This window comes from Esox lucius, chromosome 12, assembly GCF_011004845.1.
Source record: "Esox lucius isolate fEsoLuc1 chromosome 12, fEsoLuc1.pri, whole genome shotgun sequence".
Lineage (NCBI taxonomy): Eukaryota > Metazoa > Chordata > Actinopteri > Esociformes > Esocidae > Esox > Esox lucius.
This window is the reverse complement of record NC_047580.1, coordinates 13710615-13726271: the sequence shown is the minus strand read 5'-3', so window position 1 is coordinate 13726271 and position 15657 is coordinate 13710615. Positions and strand designations below refer to the sequence as shown.

The following is a 15657-nucleotide window of genomic DNA, read 5'->3' as shown; positions in this document are numbered from 1 at the left end:
GAAACCTACAGGTCGGTAGCTCTATAGGAACAGGATGGAGTTGAAACCTACAGGTCGGTAGCTCTTCAGGAACAGGGTGGTGTTGAAACTTACAGGTCGGTAGCTCTATAGGAACAGTGAACTGAAAAAAATACTTTACATTTTATTTACTGTTGCATTGAATTCTAAAAGTTGCTTTGGGACCAGATGAAAATATCTTGACAAACAAGGCATCAGTAAAAATGTTGTCCCCCACTTTTGCTGAGTACTAGCTGGCAGCTCTCAATAGCAAGACATATCATTCACCCATGTTTAAATGTGCTACATTACAGAACAAAATGTAATTGCTTAATAGCATAGTGTAAGATAAACCTTCACCGAAATAGCATAGTATGACAAAAACAGTCTGAGAATTATAATTCTCCATAGTAGCCTAGTAACCATGTAATCTCTGTCAGATTGAAGTGGAAATGCATTTACATCATGTTGAGTTATTCATAGTTTGAAAGTAAACTGTAGGCACATTTAAGTAATGCCTGATTTCAATGGAATTACCTGGATTCAAGTTCTCAAGCTTTGGTCAGTTATACTGACCAACACACCATGCAGCTGATTGGCACAGCATGTGATTTTCCATATACAAGCATGCAAGCATACGTGTTAATGGATTTATGTATTTTTTGGGGTTAAAATAAACAATACAGAAATTACAAAACCGTCACCATATTCAATCATAAGTAGTATTCTCTATGGCAGCCTCAATCAGAGACAGGGTATATGGATTTACAACTTCTTTCATACAGACATGTATTCAAAACGAACTACAGTACATTGTTGTTTTGAATGAGTCTGCACATTTTTATAAAAACACAAAATATAGACTTGACCTGGCTTTGAACTCACCTCCTTTGGATGCAAAGAGCTGCTCTGACCGCTGAGCTACGCAGCAGTTTGATTTGGCCAGCAAACCTTCTACAGTACATACCACATTAATGGACACTGTCCCACTTCTGATTTCATCAGTGCAACACAATAACGTTCACGATGACTGGAGAGAAGGACACAATGAGAGACAGACCAGGACAAACTATAAGGGACAGAGAAACAGAGTGAAAGAAAACTGCCACAGACACAGGGAGAGTCCTGGAGAGGAAAGCATATGTAGAGACACCACAGTGAAACACTGGAGAGTGAGGGAGGTGAGCAGATGGAGAGAAGGAGGAGGAGGAGAGGAGGTGGGGGGGGAAAGAGACCAAACAGGGAAGAAAGAGTGGTAATGTACACCACCAGCTTAGTCTGTGTCTCTCAGGCAGTCAGTGTCCTCACATCTGGAGAGGTGGGCCCTTCCAAACCCATCACAAGGTGCAACTAAATTTGGATCCCTCACCCGTGAGGGGGGAGGGGTTAGACAGCAAGAGAGGGGGAAAAAATCAAAGCCAAAGTCCTGTGTGTATTACGTAAAGGTTGGCAGTTCAGTCCCAGCTTTTCCAGAATGATCCAATTTCCTATTTAGAGACACAATAAGTCACACAGTTGTTTAGGGCAGGCAATTACAGACACCCCAACTCACTAAGCTGTGCTGACTTACTGTGGTTTCCAGGTCATGTTGGCAAGTTTGTCACTGAGCTAATCTAGGTGATTCTAGCAAAGCAAAGCAAACCCCAGTAATTGTTCTATGTGGAAGCGTGTTGATCATGCTATTTCTAGCTTCGTAATCTTGTATGACTCAGCATTAAATCATCATTCCATGATGCACACAGAAAACATTCACAGGTGTGGGTGTGTAATCTGCAAATGGTGCACTCTACATGTTTTCAGTGCTAACGGTTATCTTTTTAAGACTTTAATCTTTTGACAACATTTTTTCTCTCAACTTCATGGACAGAGCTACCATAAAACATAACAGCCTTGGTGTTAATTAGCTTGATGCATTTTACACAACCTGTGATTGTTAGAGACAGGTTTTTATTTTAGCCAGGCATCCATTGCCTTAATGTTCTCTGTAAAAATGTTGGTCAGTAAAAATGATTCAATAAAGCAAAAATGTGTGAAACAACTGCAGATTGTCCATTTGACGGGATAGTTTATGCTAAATTACAATTTGTTTACTTGGACAAGGAATGACTCCGATTCACATATTGGTTTTGTTAAACAAGCCATTGCAATTAAATATTTATAAGAAAATATCAAATGTTTTTCTTTAAACTGACCCTTAAAATCCTGCCTTTAACATTTACAAGACTGAATTTAAACAATAACGAGACTTGTCTCTCCCCCCTTCCCTTACTGAACAAGACTGGTACAGTACCAGCTAGTCCGAGGTGGGGTAGGGCAAGTGTCTAAAACCAGTATGAGGAAATTACAAGTCAATGCAAACGTTACGACAGTTAAGAGGAATGCTCTCCAATAAAGTTAAGTGCTGTTGTTTTTCAGAAGCATTTAATTACTGCTTGCTCTGCCTAATTCATACTGTCACATTATTTGACTTCATAATTAGAGGATCGTTTGACATTTGACTTTCTGTGTAGGAAGTAAATTAACTCTAATGTTTTTATGCGTGTGTGTGTGTTTCAGTGAATGCAACAGTAACAGGGATTCCGTCCTGTCATACACTAGTGTGCGTAGCAACAGCTCTTACCTGGGGAGTGACGAGATGGGTTCAGGTAAGAAGCGGTTAATAGAAAAATGAAAGGTGAACATACTCTCTCAGTAATGTCCATTTGAAGCGTACTTTCATGTCTCTGTCCCAGGTGATGAGTTGCCCTGTGAGATGAGGATCCCTTCAGATAAGCAGGACAAGTTGCATGGTTGTCTGGAGCATCTTTTCAACCAGGTAATATTTACCACCTGAGTAACGGCCTTAAGTGGTTTGGACAGCACGAATCTCACTCTGTTTTTGCCCTACTTTAATACATTGTGGTTGTGTGTATTGTAGACACTGCTTGCCATTAATATAATACACACACGCACACACATTTACAATTATTATTTGAGTAAACAAATTAAATGCCTGTATTGTGGTGTGTGCCTTCTGGTACTGATAGCACCTCCTCCTTCGCATAGCAAGGCTACCAATGACCACAGACACATAGGAGTACCTCGCCTACTGCTTCACATTTAACTTTGTAGACATGCCACACCCACTCAAACACAAAGGCACTCTCTCGTTCTCTCTCTTTTTCAGTTTGTCGCTCCCTCCCTCACTCTCTCTCTCAATTCAATTCAATGTGGCTTAATGGGAATTGTGGCCACATTGAATTGAATTTCTCTCACACACGCATCACGTTCTCTTACACCTCTCCAATACTCTCCAAAGGACACCGCAAGTGTTCTGTTTCTGAGAGACCAAACGCTGTGTCTTATTGGTTGTCCTCTGCAGGTGGACTCCATTAACAGCCTGCTCAAAGGACCCGTTATGACCAAGGCATGCGAGGAGACTAAGCACTTTCACCCAGACCACACACAGCCAGGTATGTTCTACATGTAGCGTGTTCGTACGTAAGGCATGTCTGAATGCCATTGGTTTAGAGAGAAAGACGGACGTGTCGACGAATCGGGGACATGAGTGTGTTTATCTGGACAGAGTTCCGCCACACTGAGGACTGGACGGTGCGCTGTCGACACGACATCAACCAGAACATCCAGGAGGACCCTTGGAACCTGCCCAGCTCCATTAAGACTCTGGTGGAGAGCCTGCAGCGCTTCGTGGATGGTCCGTGGAGCCCTCAATCACACATCATAAGCACATATTCAACAAACCATTCCTCTCACACAACTACAGCAGAAACACATGCAGCACTTAGCTAATCAAATCATCATTCTCATCTAGATGGGAAGAACCAGCTGCTTCTGGCCCTGCTCAAATGCACAGGTAAGCCTTACCTTCTGCCAGCCTCTGTATGTGTCTCTCTCTCTGTGTGTGTGTGTGTGTGTGTGTGTGTGTGTGTGTGTGTGTGTGTTCCTTTGAAGTGCGTTATGCCATATGGCAGTTGTTAATGGCTCTGTCCTGATGAATGAGCCCCATAATGGAGCAGATTGTAAACCCCCTGGCTGTCTTTGATTAGAGTTTACACACCACTCTGAGGTCCAAGGTTAAAAATAACTTTTTCAGGGGGGTAGATTAGATTATTGATGGGGAGATCAGTTAGTATTTCTGTCAGTGTGTTTGCTGATATTAAGTCTATTTACAGCCCATCTTGTGTCCACTCTGTCTGTCCTTTTTTAACCATTCCCTCTTCTGTTGCTGTAATCTCATGTTACTTCTCAATTACCTCCCTATTACTTCAAATGAACCCCTCTCGCCGCCCACTTATACCCGCCCCTCCCTCCCCCACCCACTTATACCCGCCCCTCCCTCCCCCACCCACTTATACCCGCCCCTCCCTCCCCCACCCACTTATATCCGCCCCTCCCTCCCCCACCCACTTATACCCGCCCCTCCCTCCCCCGCCCACTAATACCCGCCCCTCCATCTAACCTAATATCTTATATATACAGTTAGGTCCAGAAATAATTGGACACTGACACACGTTTTATTTTGTCTGTTTACCAAAATATGTTCAGTTACAGTTAAATAATGAACATGGGCTTAAAGTGCAGATTTAATGTATTCGCATCCAAATTGGGGGAAGGGTTTAGCAATTACAGCCCCCACTTTTTCAAGGGACCAAAAGTAATTGGACAATTGACTCAAAAGCTGTTTCATGGACAGGTGTGGGCGATTCCTTTGTTATTTTTTCATCAATTAAGCAGGTTAAAGGTCTGGAGTTGATTCCAGGTGTGTTATTCACATTTGGAAGCTGTTGCTGTGAACCCACAACATGCAGTCAAAGGAGCTCTCAATGCAAGTGAAACAGGCCATTCTTAGACTACCAAAACAATACATATCAGAGACATAGTAGGAACATTAGGAGTGGCCAAATCAACCGTTTGGTACATTCAGAGAAAAAAAGAATGCACTGGTGATCTCTGCAACACCAAAAGGCCTGGACATCCATGGAAAACAACAGTGGTGGATGATCATAGGATCCTTTCCATGGTAAAGAAAAACCCCTTCACAACATCCAGCCAATTGAAGAACACTCTCCAGGAGGTAGGCATATCATTATCCAAGTCTACCATAAAGAGAAGACTTCACGAGAGCAAATACTTAGGGTTCACCACAAGGTGCAAACCATTCATAAGCCTCAAGAATAGAAAAGCCAGATTTTGCTATAAAACATCTAAAAAAGCCAGCCCAGTTCTGGAACAGCATTTTTTGGACAGATGAAAATAAGATCAACCTGTATCAGAAAGATGGGAAGAATAAAGTGTGGAGAAGGCTTGGAACGGCTCATGATCCGAAGCATACCACATCATCTGTAAAACATGGTGGAGGCAGTGTGATGGCATGGGCATGCATGGCTTCCAATGGCACTGGGTCACTAGTGTTTATTTATGATGTGACAGAAGACAGAAGCAGCCGGATTAATTCTGAAGTGTATAGGGATATACTGTCTGCTCAGATTCAGCCAAATTCAGCAAAGTTGATTGGCCAGTGCTTCACTTTACAGATAGACAATGACTCAAAATAGACTGCAAAAGCCACCCAGGAGTTTTGTAAGGCAAAGAAGTGGAATATTCTGCAATGGCCATGTCACTTGTTATCAACCTGATCGAGCATGTATTTCAATTGCTGAAGACAACTTAAGGCAGAAAGACCCACGCACAAACAACAACTGAAGACAGCTGCAGTAAAGGCCTGGAAAAGCATCACAAAGGAGGAAACCCAGCTTTTAGTGATGTCCATGCGTTCCAGACTTCAAGCAGTCATTGCCTGCAAAGGATTCTCAACAAAGTATTAAAAATGAACATTTTATTAATGTTAATACATTTTTCCAATTATATTTGTGCCCCTGAAATAATGGGACTGTGTATGAAAATGGTTGCAATTCCTAAACATTTCATACAGTATTTTTGTTCACCCCCTTTAAAGCTGAATGTCTGCACATCAATTGCATCTCAGTCGTTTAATTTCAAATCCATTGTGGTGGCGTACTGAGCCCAAATTATGGAAATTGTGTCCATGTCCAAATATTTCCGGACCTAACTGTATATTGTCCTCTGTCCTCTATATGGTTATGTTGCTGATTTTCTACGTCCTCTGGGTGTTTTGACGATGAAAACAGACCACAGAATGTGACTCTCCATCCCCCCCCAGACACAACTCTACAGCTGCGACGGGATGTCATCTTCTGCCAGAGCGCCACGGGGGCCCTGTGCACGCTGGCCGAGCAGCTCCTGGCGGCACTGCGGTCGCGTTTCAACAACGCCGGCGAGTACGACGAGGACAGCAAGGAGGCGAGCCGCAAATGGCTGGAGCAGTCAGCCGCCATCGGTGTGCTGCTGAACTTTCAGTCCACACTGGCGCCACACGTGGTAAGAGTCAGGCGCACACGGATATCCGGAGACTGTGAAGAGAGCAGCTGAACACCGGCCAGATGAAAGCACCTTCACTGTTGGCTGATTTATTTGATTTTTTGTCTCTGCAGCCGTATTGGTCGAGTTTTAGACCACATTAGATGAGATGAAACACTTAGTTTATTCACACATTTCTTTTTCATGTTACCTTTTCAACTCCATTGAGTAAGACACACACTTAAGGCAAAGACAGACACGGTTATAAAGCCAAATAGAGCAAAGGACGATAGGCATGCGACACCCAGTGGATGTTTCTGGAAGCATCGGTAGAACAGTAGAAGGGTAGAATTACAATGCCTCTGTTGTGTGTCAGTGGTGAAAGAAGGGTGCCATTCACTGTCCGGAACCTCTCTCTGCACACAGCTGTCGCCTTTGACCCCAAGGCTTCTAGAGTTAGCCCAGAGCGCGCTTAGAAGACCCTGTGTGAGAACTAGGATCAGGTCCCCTCAGGTTCCCTCAGTCAATATAATCATAAAAATCCTGTATTCATTAACGGATTCCAGATTAGCGATCCAACTGTGAGGGCCTTTGTAAGTACGTTCGTTTGTCTTGTCTCTGCTCGGTAGGAGGAGGAGAGGACGATGCTGGAGGACACCAAGGCTGCCCTGTTAGACCTGGACAAAGTCACTGTGTTCTTCCGTCAGCTGCAGGATGAATGCCTGGTGGCGAGTGAGTAGACATTTACCATAGCAACCGCAAATGTCCCTAGCAACGGTGGCCGGTCAAATAAGGGAATTGTACGTTTTCTCGACACGTGGTGGTTCGGTCGCACACATCTGTCCGCAAATGGGAGAGCTGATCCGGTATCCCCTTTAAACTCCGATTCCAAAAAGGAGTTTAAAGGGGACTGAACTCATGAGACCGTTCATAAATGGGGGGCCTGTAACTCTGACGCCATGTTCAGCAGCGCCGCAACGCGCACGTGTTGTGTTCCCCAGACACGCCGGTCAGTTACCACGTGGAGGGCAGTCGGCAGGCCCTGAGGGTCACTCTGTACCTGGACAGCTGCCACTTCAGTGAGCTCCCAACGCGCCTGCAGAACGGGGGAAGCCTCAAACTGCACACGGTGCTCTTCACCCGGGGTGAGTAGGAACCGAACAGACCGCTCGTCCACATCCACTCCGTGATGACTGAACTCAAAATGACTCCCTACATGGTAGGAGGTTTAAGCAAGGAATGGCCAAGGAAATGCCCTAATGCTCGAATAACAGGATATCAAAAAAATGACATCAGTGTCAAAAAAAAAAAGTCATTATAAATATTGAGTTGGTCAGCCTTTGTCAATATATCTGCCAGATTTTGTGCGGGTTGGACACTTACAAAATGTAAAATATCATGACAGATGTAACGGGTTTTGGGCCAAAACTTTTGGGTAACTGGTGTGGTAACGTATACTGTAATGTAATGCTTTAATACTGTAATGTAAGCATGTAATGTAATACTGTGTTGCAGTTAGGAGACATAGGAGGTAGGAATAAATTGGCTGTTATCGCCATCTACAGTGTGCTTCTATGTAACACACTACCTGAATTAAATACAGATTCACTTGAGGTAGACAGATCCCATTGCAATTGTCCCACATACGTTTTATGACTTATGATCGGTGTGTGTGTGTGCGGGCTTAGATTTTTGCTTGCTGTATAATTAATGTGTTCTCTATGTCCTTGGGTCAGCCCTGGAGAGGCCCGAAGGAGTGTCCCAACAGGACTGTGTTTCTATGGAGGAGTTCCAACAGCGCACCAATGCTGTCTCCCTGGAGAGGGTTAAGGCCTACTACCGAAAACTCAGGTAGCAATCTACATACTTTATATCTAGATGTTGCCAAATATGTACACACACCCTTCTACTTAAAATGGTCTTAAATATGGAAATTGAAAAGTACTTTTGGTCTCTGACTTTTACACACCCTGTTATGGGTTTTCAAAATCAAAAATATTTACATTTAACATTCATTTAGGAAATAATGATAAATTACAGACACCCTGAGCTATTACATGGTAGCAAAGCCTTTAGTAAGATAACTAATGTATTAGCGGTAGAATAGCCTGTGGTTATGCAATTGTAATTGATTAGGACAGTGCTCGTAAAGAATTACAGCCTTATTAATCCTATTGTTCTAACAGGGCTTTTTACCTGGAAAAGTCAAATCTACCCACGGACTCTAACACCACAGCTATGAAGATAGATCAGGTGAACACAAATGGAACTATGCTCTCTGTTTATAAACAGGGCAGAACAAGGAACGTCTGAGTAAACCTTTATGACCATAACCACTAAAAACCTGTCTTGCTCCCCCAGCTCCTACGACCCCTCAACACCCTGGATGACCTGTGTCGTCTAATGCAGACGTACCTGAATACGCGGCCCAACACAGCAGGCCACCCCTCGGGCGTCAGCTTGCTGAGTGTGTCCTCGGAGCTGTGCAACCGTCTTGGCGCCTGCCACATCACCATGTGTGCCACCGGCATACTGAGGTGAGTCACGTGACCTTGAAAGCGCACAACCCGCCTCCACAGATTAGACCCCTTCACTCTCTTTACGTGTTGTTGTGTTATAGAGTTAACTTATAATTAGTTACACTTCTGGAGCGTCAGTCTTCATTCAATACCCTGTAATGAAAACATCCAAAGTAAACTGAAGTCTGTCATGTTGATAAGTATCCACACCCTCTGCCATGATAATTCAAATCAGAGATCAGATGCATCCTGTGTCCTTCGATCATCCTTGAGATGTCTCTGGAACTTGATTGGAATCCGCCTGTGGCAAACAGAATTGACTGCACTTGATTTAGAACCTCACCAGTCTATATATGGTCCCATATTTCACAGTAAATGTCAGAGCAGAAACCAAGTCAAAGAACTCTCCGTAGACCTCAGAGATGAAATTGTGTCAAGGCCTTAAACGTTCCCAGGAGGTCAGTGGGCTAAAATGAATGCAGCCAAGACAACACAGGAGTGGCTTCCAGACAAGTCTGGGAATATCAATGAGTAACTCCATTGAACATCTGTTGGGGAGACCTGAAAATCAGTTCACAGACACTTCCTATACAATCTGACAGAGCTTGAGAGGATCTGCAAGAAAGGCACTTCTAAACCGTTCTGTACTCATGTACTGTACATCAGATATCTGTTCTATATTTTGAATAAATTGGTGAACATTTCTAAAAACGTGTATTCACTTCATTATATTGTATTGTGTGTAGATTTATGGCAAAAAACTAACATTTAATCAATCATCTAACTTAACATAACAAAAAGTGAAGAAAGTGAAGGGCTCTGAATATGTTCTGATTGCACTGTAAACTGCCCTGTCTGGTGTAGTGCTCATGTCCAGTAATCCTTACCCCTTTAACAGTGTTATTTTCCAACACCTTCTCCTATCATCCCTGACCTGTGCTGAGCAGGTGCACCCTGACCGTGACCCTGGAGCAGGCCATGATCCTGGCGCGGAACCACGGCCTCATGCCCCGTTGCATCATGCAGACCATGGACATAATGCGAAAACAGGTGCCACACCCACAACCGTCAGGTGCCCCCCCAATAGCCGTCAGGTGTCCTACCCACAACCGTCAGGTGTCCTACCCACAACCGTCAGGTGTCCTACCCACAACCGTCAGGTGCCCCCCCAATAGCCGTCAGGTGTCCTACCCCCAGCCGTCAGGTGCCCCACCCGCACCCGTCAGGTGCCCCACCCACAGCCGTCAGGTGCCCCACCCACAGCCGTTAGTTGCCCCACCCACAGCCGTCAGGTGCCCCACCCACAGGCGTTAGTTGCCCCACCTGCACCCGTCAGCGCTTTACCCCCCTAGCAACGATCCGCTCTTATTTATTAGAGCACCCCGTAAAATAAAATGTTTCTGGTCGGACAGTTTCTGGTAGTCCCTCACTGTTCTTCTGTTTTCTGTTGGTCAGTGGCTAATTAATGCAAGGGTCTGTCTTGCTAGGGCTGAAAAATGGAAAGCGAAAGATGGCAACACGTATCTTCTGTCTACCGTAACATTACTGAAAACTCCTGTAGGAATAAAATACTGTACTCTTAACCTTAGCTTTTGAGCTTAGTTCCAAGATGGATGTACAATGTGTGTTGCTCCTGAAACTGAAAGGCTTAAGCTGCAGTTGGATCAGCTACATGGTTTGAGTACAGTGCTAGAAGTACGTGGGCACCTTTTCAACATTTTCTCGCTGTTTATCCACAGGGCACCAGGGTAGAGATCTCCGCTAAAAACCTCAAAGTGATGGATCAGATGCCGCCCACTGCCCCAAGGTACCGACCATAGGATTCAGTCCATTCAGATTTATGACTGCAGCAGGATTCTGCAGTATTTACTAATGTCAATAATAAGAGGCAACAATTATGTATGGTCTTATTGCAGTTAGATTTTATTGTGTCTAGGAATATAATATACTGTAGAGTGTAAAACTTTAAAATATGTTAGCTTTCCTACTGTACATTTGGACAGGGACAGACATTGTGGTTGCACACGTCCACAGTGACATTGCTGTTGTGAACAACATTGCTTATTTTCCTTCCTTCCAACAGGCTCTTCAAGTTATGTCTGCCACCCCAAGATGGAGACCTATAAAAGAACAGGCTCCTGTGTTTTCCCCCAGTAAAGCTATTTTTTTTGGATTTGCTATAAACAAGAGCCTCTGTAACTGGAGATCAAGGATGAACGGGTGATGCAGCATGGGTCACACACACACACACAAACAAACTATCCTACCCCAAATAAAATGTCCCAGGGTGCATCAAGAGTCTAGATCTCACAGGATCTGGGGAATCCTGTGTAGGAAAGGGACGCTCACACAAGGCTACTATTAACAGGATTAATGCGAAACTACCTGTAGCAGATATTCATCTTTATTCACTTTGCCTTGGACTGCAACTCCAGAGATTTGTCTCTTTTTCCGTTAGGCAGGGTCTGCAGTATGACCGCCAGTAACTGGAGACACTGCAGCGGAGTAAAGAAGGGAGAGATAGATGGAGGATAGGGATGGAGTGATAGATGGAGGTAAGGGATAGCGTGATAGATGGATGGAGGGTCAGGTTAGAGTGATAGACTGATAAAAGGTAGGGATAGAGCGATAGACTGATAGAAGGTAGGGATAGAGTGATGGATGGATGGAGGCTATTGGCTGCCCGTTACATTAGCCCCTCCCTTGCTTGCGGCGAATGTGCAATTACTATAGGCTAGTGTGAGTACTGTATTACTACACTATGAAGGAGTTAGTTATTTATTGTTTTGAGAAGAAGTATTTGTATTTCCTCAATAATATCAGGTATTAAAGAATTGAAAGCATTCCATGCAGTGTTTAATGGACCAATGCCGTGCTTTTTTTTGTTATATAACTCCTTATATATTTTTTTATGTTTCAATTTTGTCTGTCATTTCCTCTAGGGTTAAATCTGTTGACAAACTCATCAAGCGTCTAAATGAGTGTTTCTTTTGTTTTTTGTTGAGGAAACAAGCTAATCTAATCTCAGAGGTGTTTGTGTTTGTCAATCTGCACCTTGATTTAACAGTTTGGAATATTTTAAACATTTTAAAGTATTAATGTATATTTATTAGGGCTGTCCGAGTTAGTCAGTCGACTCAAGTTACAGTATTGTAATTTTAGGAGTACACTTTTTTTTGCAAATACAACGTCTGAAAGCGTTGAAAATACACTGAAAACATCCACGCTTTTTTGGAAGACATCTTTAAATACATCTCACTTTTAGTCTATCCTGAATTGGCTGGTAATTGCATAAAATTCCTCCATTTAGTCTTTTTCCAGTTTGCCAGCCCTAATATTTGCTAATATTATGAGTTAGAGATTGCAGTCAACTTTTAGCAGAAGCTGATTTAATTTAGCTCAAGTTAGCTAGCTGTCTTGATCTTAATTTTTTTTAACATTAAATGTGCACAAATATTCCTCCAATCACGCTGCAGTGAAACCACAACGTACTGTAAACAACCCACAGATGACAACATCAAAGGGATCAGTAAAGTAAGGGTAGCATTATTTTATTGAATATTTTATTTTTTTCTTGTACATACTGTAACCAATATGGTCTATGACTGCAGTTGGCAGCAGAGTTAATGCTATAATTTAAATTTTATTATTTTTATGAAGATAATATAGAATGTAAAACATTTAAAAACATTTTTATTGATATTGTACATTTGGATAGGAATGGATTTCTGTGTCATGCACATCCACACTGACGTTGTTGTTTGTCTTGACTTAAAAATGGCTTCACTTGCATTTCAGCTTGGTTTGTGTCTTTGTTGAGATTCTGCACTCTTACTAGTTCCTCAGCCCTTATTATTTATTTAGAAGCTTGATCAGGTTCCAGTTCAGCAGTGACCTGTTCATTAGGCAGAAAAAGGAAAAAAAATTAAGTGAAACAGGAAGGGACTACTTGGACTTGTTCAATTAAAAAGGCTTACTTTTGTGTTTCTGTTGCTTTTTTTATTTCTTTTCACATTATCCGATGCATGCCCTGATGAACGAACCCCAGGTATAAATTGTCTTTTCAGCCTCTGATGTTGGCAAGGCTGTCATTAAAAGATTAAGGAAGACAACCATTAGTAATCTGTTGATAAAGTGCTTCACTCTTTCCAGTTCTCTGATTGATAGAAATGTTAAGTTTTACTATATATTTTTATAATACATTTTCCGGAGTTTTTTGTGGCACTGATACGCTCAGTCTGGTCATTTGGGCATTAGGAAGCACATTTAAGTGAACAGGTCTGATTGGTTGATAAGATGGTCTGGAGCCCACCCCCTAGATAATCAGTCATAATATCATTATTATTATTATCAAATCAGCCTTGTTACATCATGCAGCTGACAAAGTTCACCGTCCCACCCAAACAGGCTGAAATTCCAGGCATTCTGTATTTTTACTGTAATTCTCTCCATTTCAGATTTTTATTTCAACTTAATATTGTGGTAATATCTTAAAGAAGGAAGATCCCATCTTCGGCTGTAATGGGCTTTTAAGGCCTTTGAAAGAATGTCAGTCATTAGCTGATATTTTATCCTGTATTTTGGTGTACAGGGAAATGTCTTCACTGGTAACATGTACTTACTCTACTTTTTCATTGCTGTCCATAATTTATTTGCAAATTATGTGTCCTGAAAATCATTGTACAAAGAAGTTTTCAAATATTTGTTTCTGAAAATGCCCTTGTAAATTTTACTTTAACAATCTAGTAAAATAAAATGCTATTCACAATGATGTGCCCTCATTTTTATTTGATACCACTTTCATTTAACACTCATATGAATTATAAAGAAATATACACACACACACACACACACACACACACACACACAGCATCACTGCTTTTTGTTGCCTATTTTATGTGTAAGAATCAAAATCAATCATGTCAACTCTCTGGTTGAAGGAAGTAAAATGGAAACAGATGTTGTTGCTTTGCACATTGATTCGACAGGATCACAGACATTTTCTGCTGGAAGTGTAGTAAGTGCTCTGTTCAACTGCCTCTGTCACCATCTCTACCATTAGGACTGTCTCTAGAGGGCTTTAAGGATTCCATACAGGGGCCCTCCAAGCCTAAACAAGATTTTGAGGGAGTTTTGTAACTCTAGCATGTATATTTTACTCTCACACCATAACCATGATGATAAAAAATTCAGACATTACTCAGACCCCTCAATTTTCTCCATATTTTGTTGTTATAGATGTCATTTATATTTGTGTCTTCATTTTTTTGCCATCAATCTACACCTGAGACAAAGTGAAAACATGTTTTTAGACATTGGTACGAATGTATTGAAAAAGAAAAACTGAAATATCTCATTTTCATCTGCTTATCCGGTATCGGGTTGCGGGGGCAGCAGCTTCAGCAGGGGACCCCAAACTTCCCTTTTCCGAGCCACATTTGCCAGCCCTGACTGGGGGATCCCGAGGCGTTCCCAGGCCAGTGTCGAAATATAATCTCTTCACCTAGTCCTGGGCCTACCCCGAGGTCTCCTCCCAGCTGGGAGGGAGACGTCCTGGGGGCATCCTTACCAGATGCCCGAACCACCTCAACTGGCTCCTTTTAATGTAAAGGAGCAGCGGCTCTACTCCGAGTTCCTCACGGAAGGCTGAGCTTCTCACCCTATCCCTAAGGGAGAAGGCAGCCACCCTTCTGAGAAAACCCATTTCAGCCGCTTGTACTTGCGATCATGACCCAGCCTTCATGACCATAGGTGAGGGTAGGAACGAAAATTGACCGGTATATCGAGAGCTTTGCCTTCCAGCTCAGCTCTCTTTTCGTCACAACGGTGCGGTAAAGCGAATGCTATACCGCCCCCGCTGCTCCGATTCCCCAGCCAATCTCCTGCTCCATTGTCCCCACAATCGCAAATAAGACCCTGAGATACTTGAACTCCTTTACTTGGGGTAACGCCTCATTCCCTACCCGGAGGAGGTACTCCATCGGTTTCCTGCTGAGAACCATGGCCTCAGATTTAGACTTGCTAATCCTCATCCCAACCGCTTCGCACTCGGCTGCGAACCGGTCCAGTGAGTGCTGAAGGTCACAGACCGATGATGCCATTAGGACCACATCATCCGCAAAAAGCAGCGATGAGATCCCCAGCCCACCGAACTGCAACCCCTCCCCACTCCGACTATGCCTCGATATCCTGTCCATAAAAGTTACAAACAGGATTGGTGACAAAGCGCAGCCCTGGCGGAGGCCAACCCCCACCTGGAACGAATCCGACTTACTACCGAGAACCCGAACACAGCTCTCACTTTGGACTTACAGGGATTGGATAGCCCTCAGAAGGGACCTCCTCACCCCATACTCCCGCAGCACCTCCCATAGTATCTCCCGGGGGACCCGGTCATATGCCTTCCCTAGATCCACAAAACACATGTAGACAGGATGGGCATATTCCCAGGCTCCCTCCCGGATCCTTGCAAGAGTAAAGAGCTGGTCGGTTGTTCCGCGACCAGGAAGGAATCCGCATTGTTCCTCTTCAATCTGTGGTTCGACTATCTGCTGAACCCTCCTTTCCTGAAATATCTATTTTACATAAATATTCAGACCTTCCCCATGGCACTCCAAATCAAGCTCTGATGCATCTTTTGTGCTTTGATCATCCTTGAGATGTCTCTAGAACATGACTGGATTCCACCTGTGGCAAATTCTACTGATTGGATATGATTTAGAAAAAAACGTGGCTATATGAAATTCAACACTACTGTTGTTTG

The 15657-nt window shown here is 43.2% G+C and overlaps 1 protein-coding gene across 5 annotated transcripts in view; it reads left to right on the top strand.

The window, feature by feature from the left end:
- prex1 (phosphatidylinositol-3,4,5-trisphosphate-dependent Rac exchange factor 1) overlaps positions 1-13662 on the top strand; it is a 93389-nt gene extending 79727 nt beyond the window's left edge. For 2 of the 5 annotated variants that reach the window (XM_034295831.1, XM_034295830.1), the window contains 13 exons: positions 2554-2642; positions 2730-2812; positions 3359-3449; positions 3563-3691; positions 3809-3850; positions 6179-6396; positions 7005-7107; positions 7377-7520; positions 8112-8226; positions 8562-8628; positions 8737-8912; positions 9793-9966; positions 10055-10627. In XM_034295831.1, the coding sequence (XP_034151722.1) occupies positions 2554-2642; positions 2730-2812; positions 3359-3449; positions 3563-3691; positions 3809-3850; positions 6179-6396; positions 7005-7107; positions 7377-7520; positions 8112-8226; positions 8562-8628; positions 8737-8912; positions 9793-9966; positions 10055-10208 (1585 nt within the window). In that variant the 3' untranslated portion in view covers positions 10209-10627. The other 3 variants (XM_034295833.1, XM_034295834.1, XM_034295832.1) reach the window with 3 other exon arrangements.
- The last annotated feature ends 1995 nt before the right edge of the window (positions 13663-15657 follow it).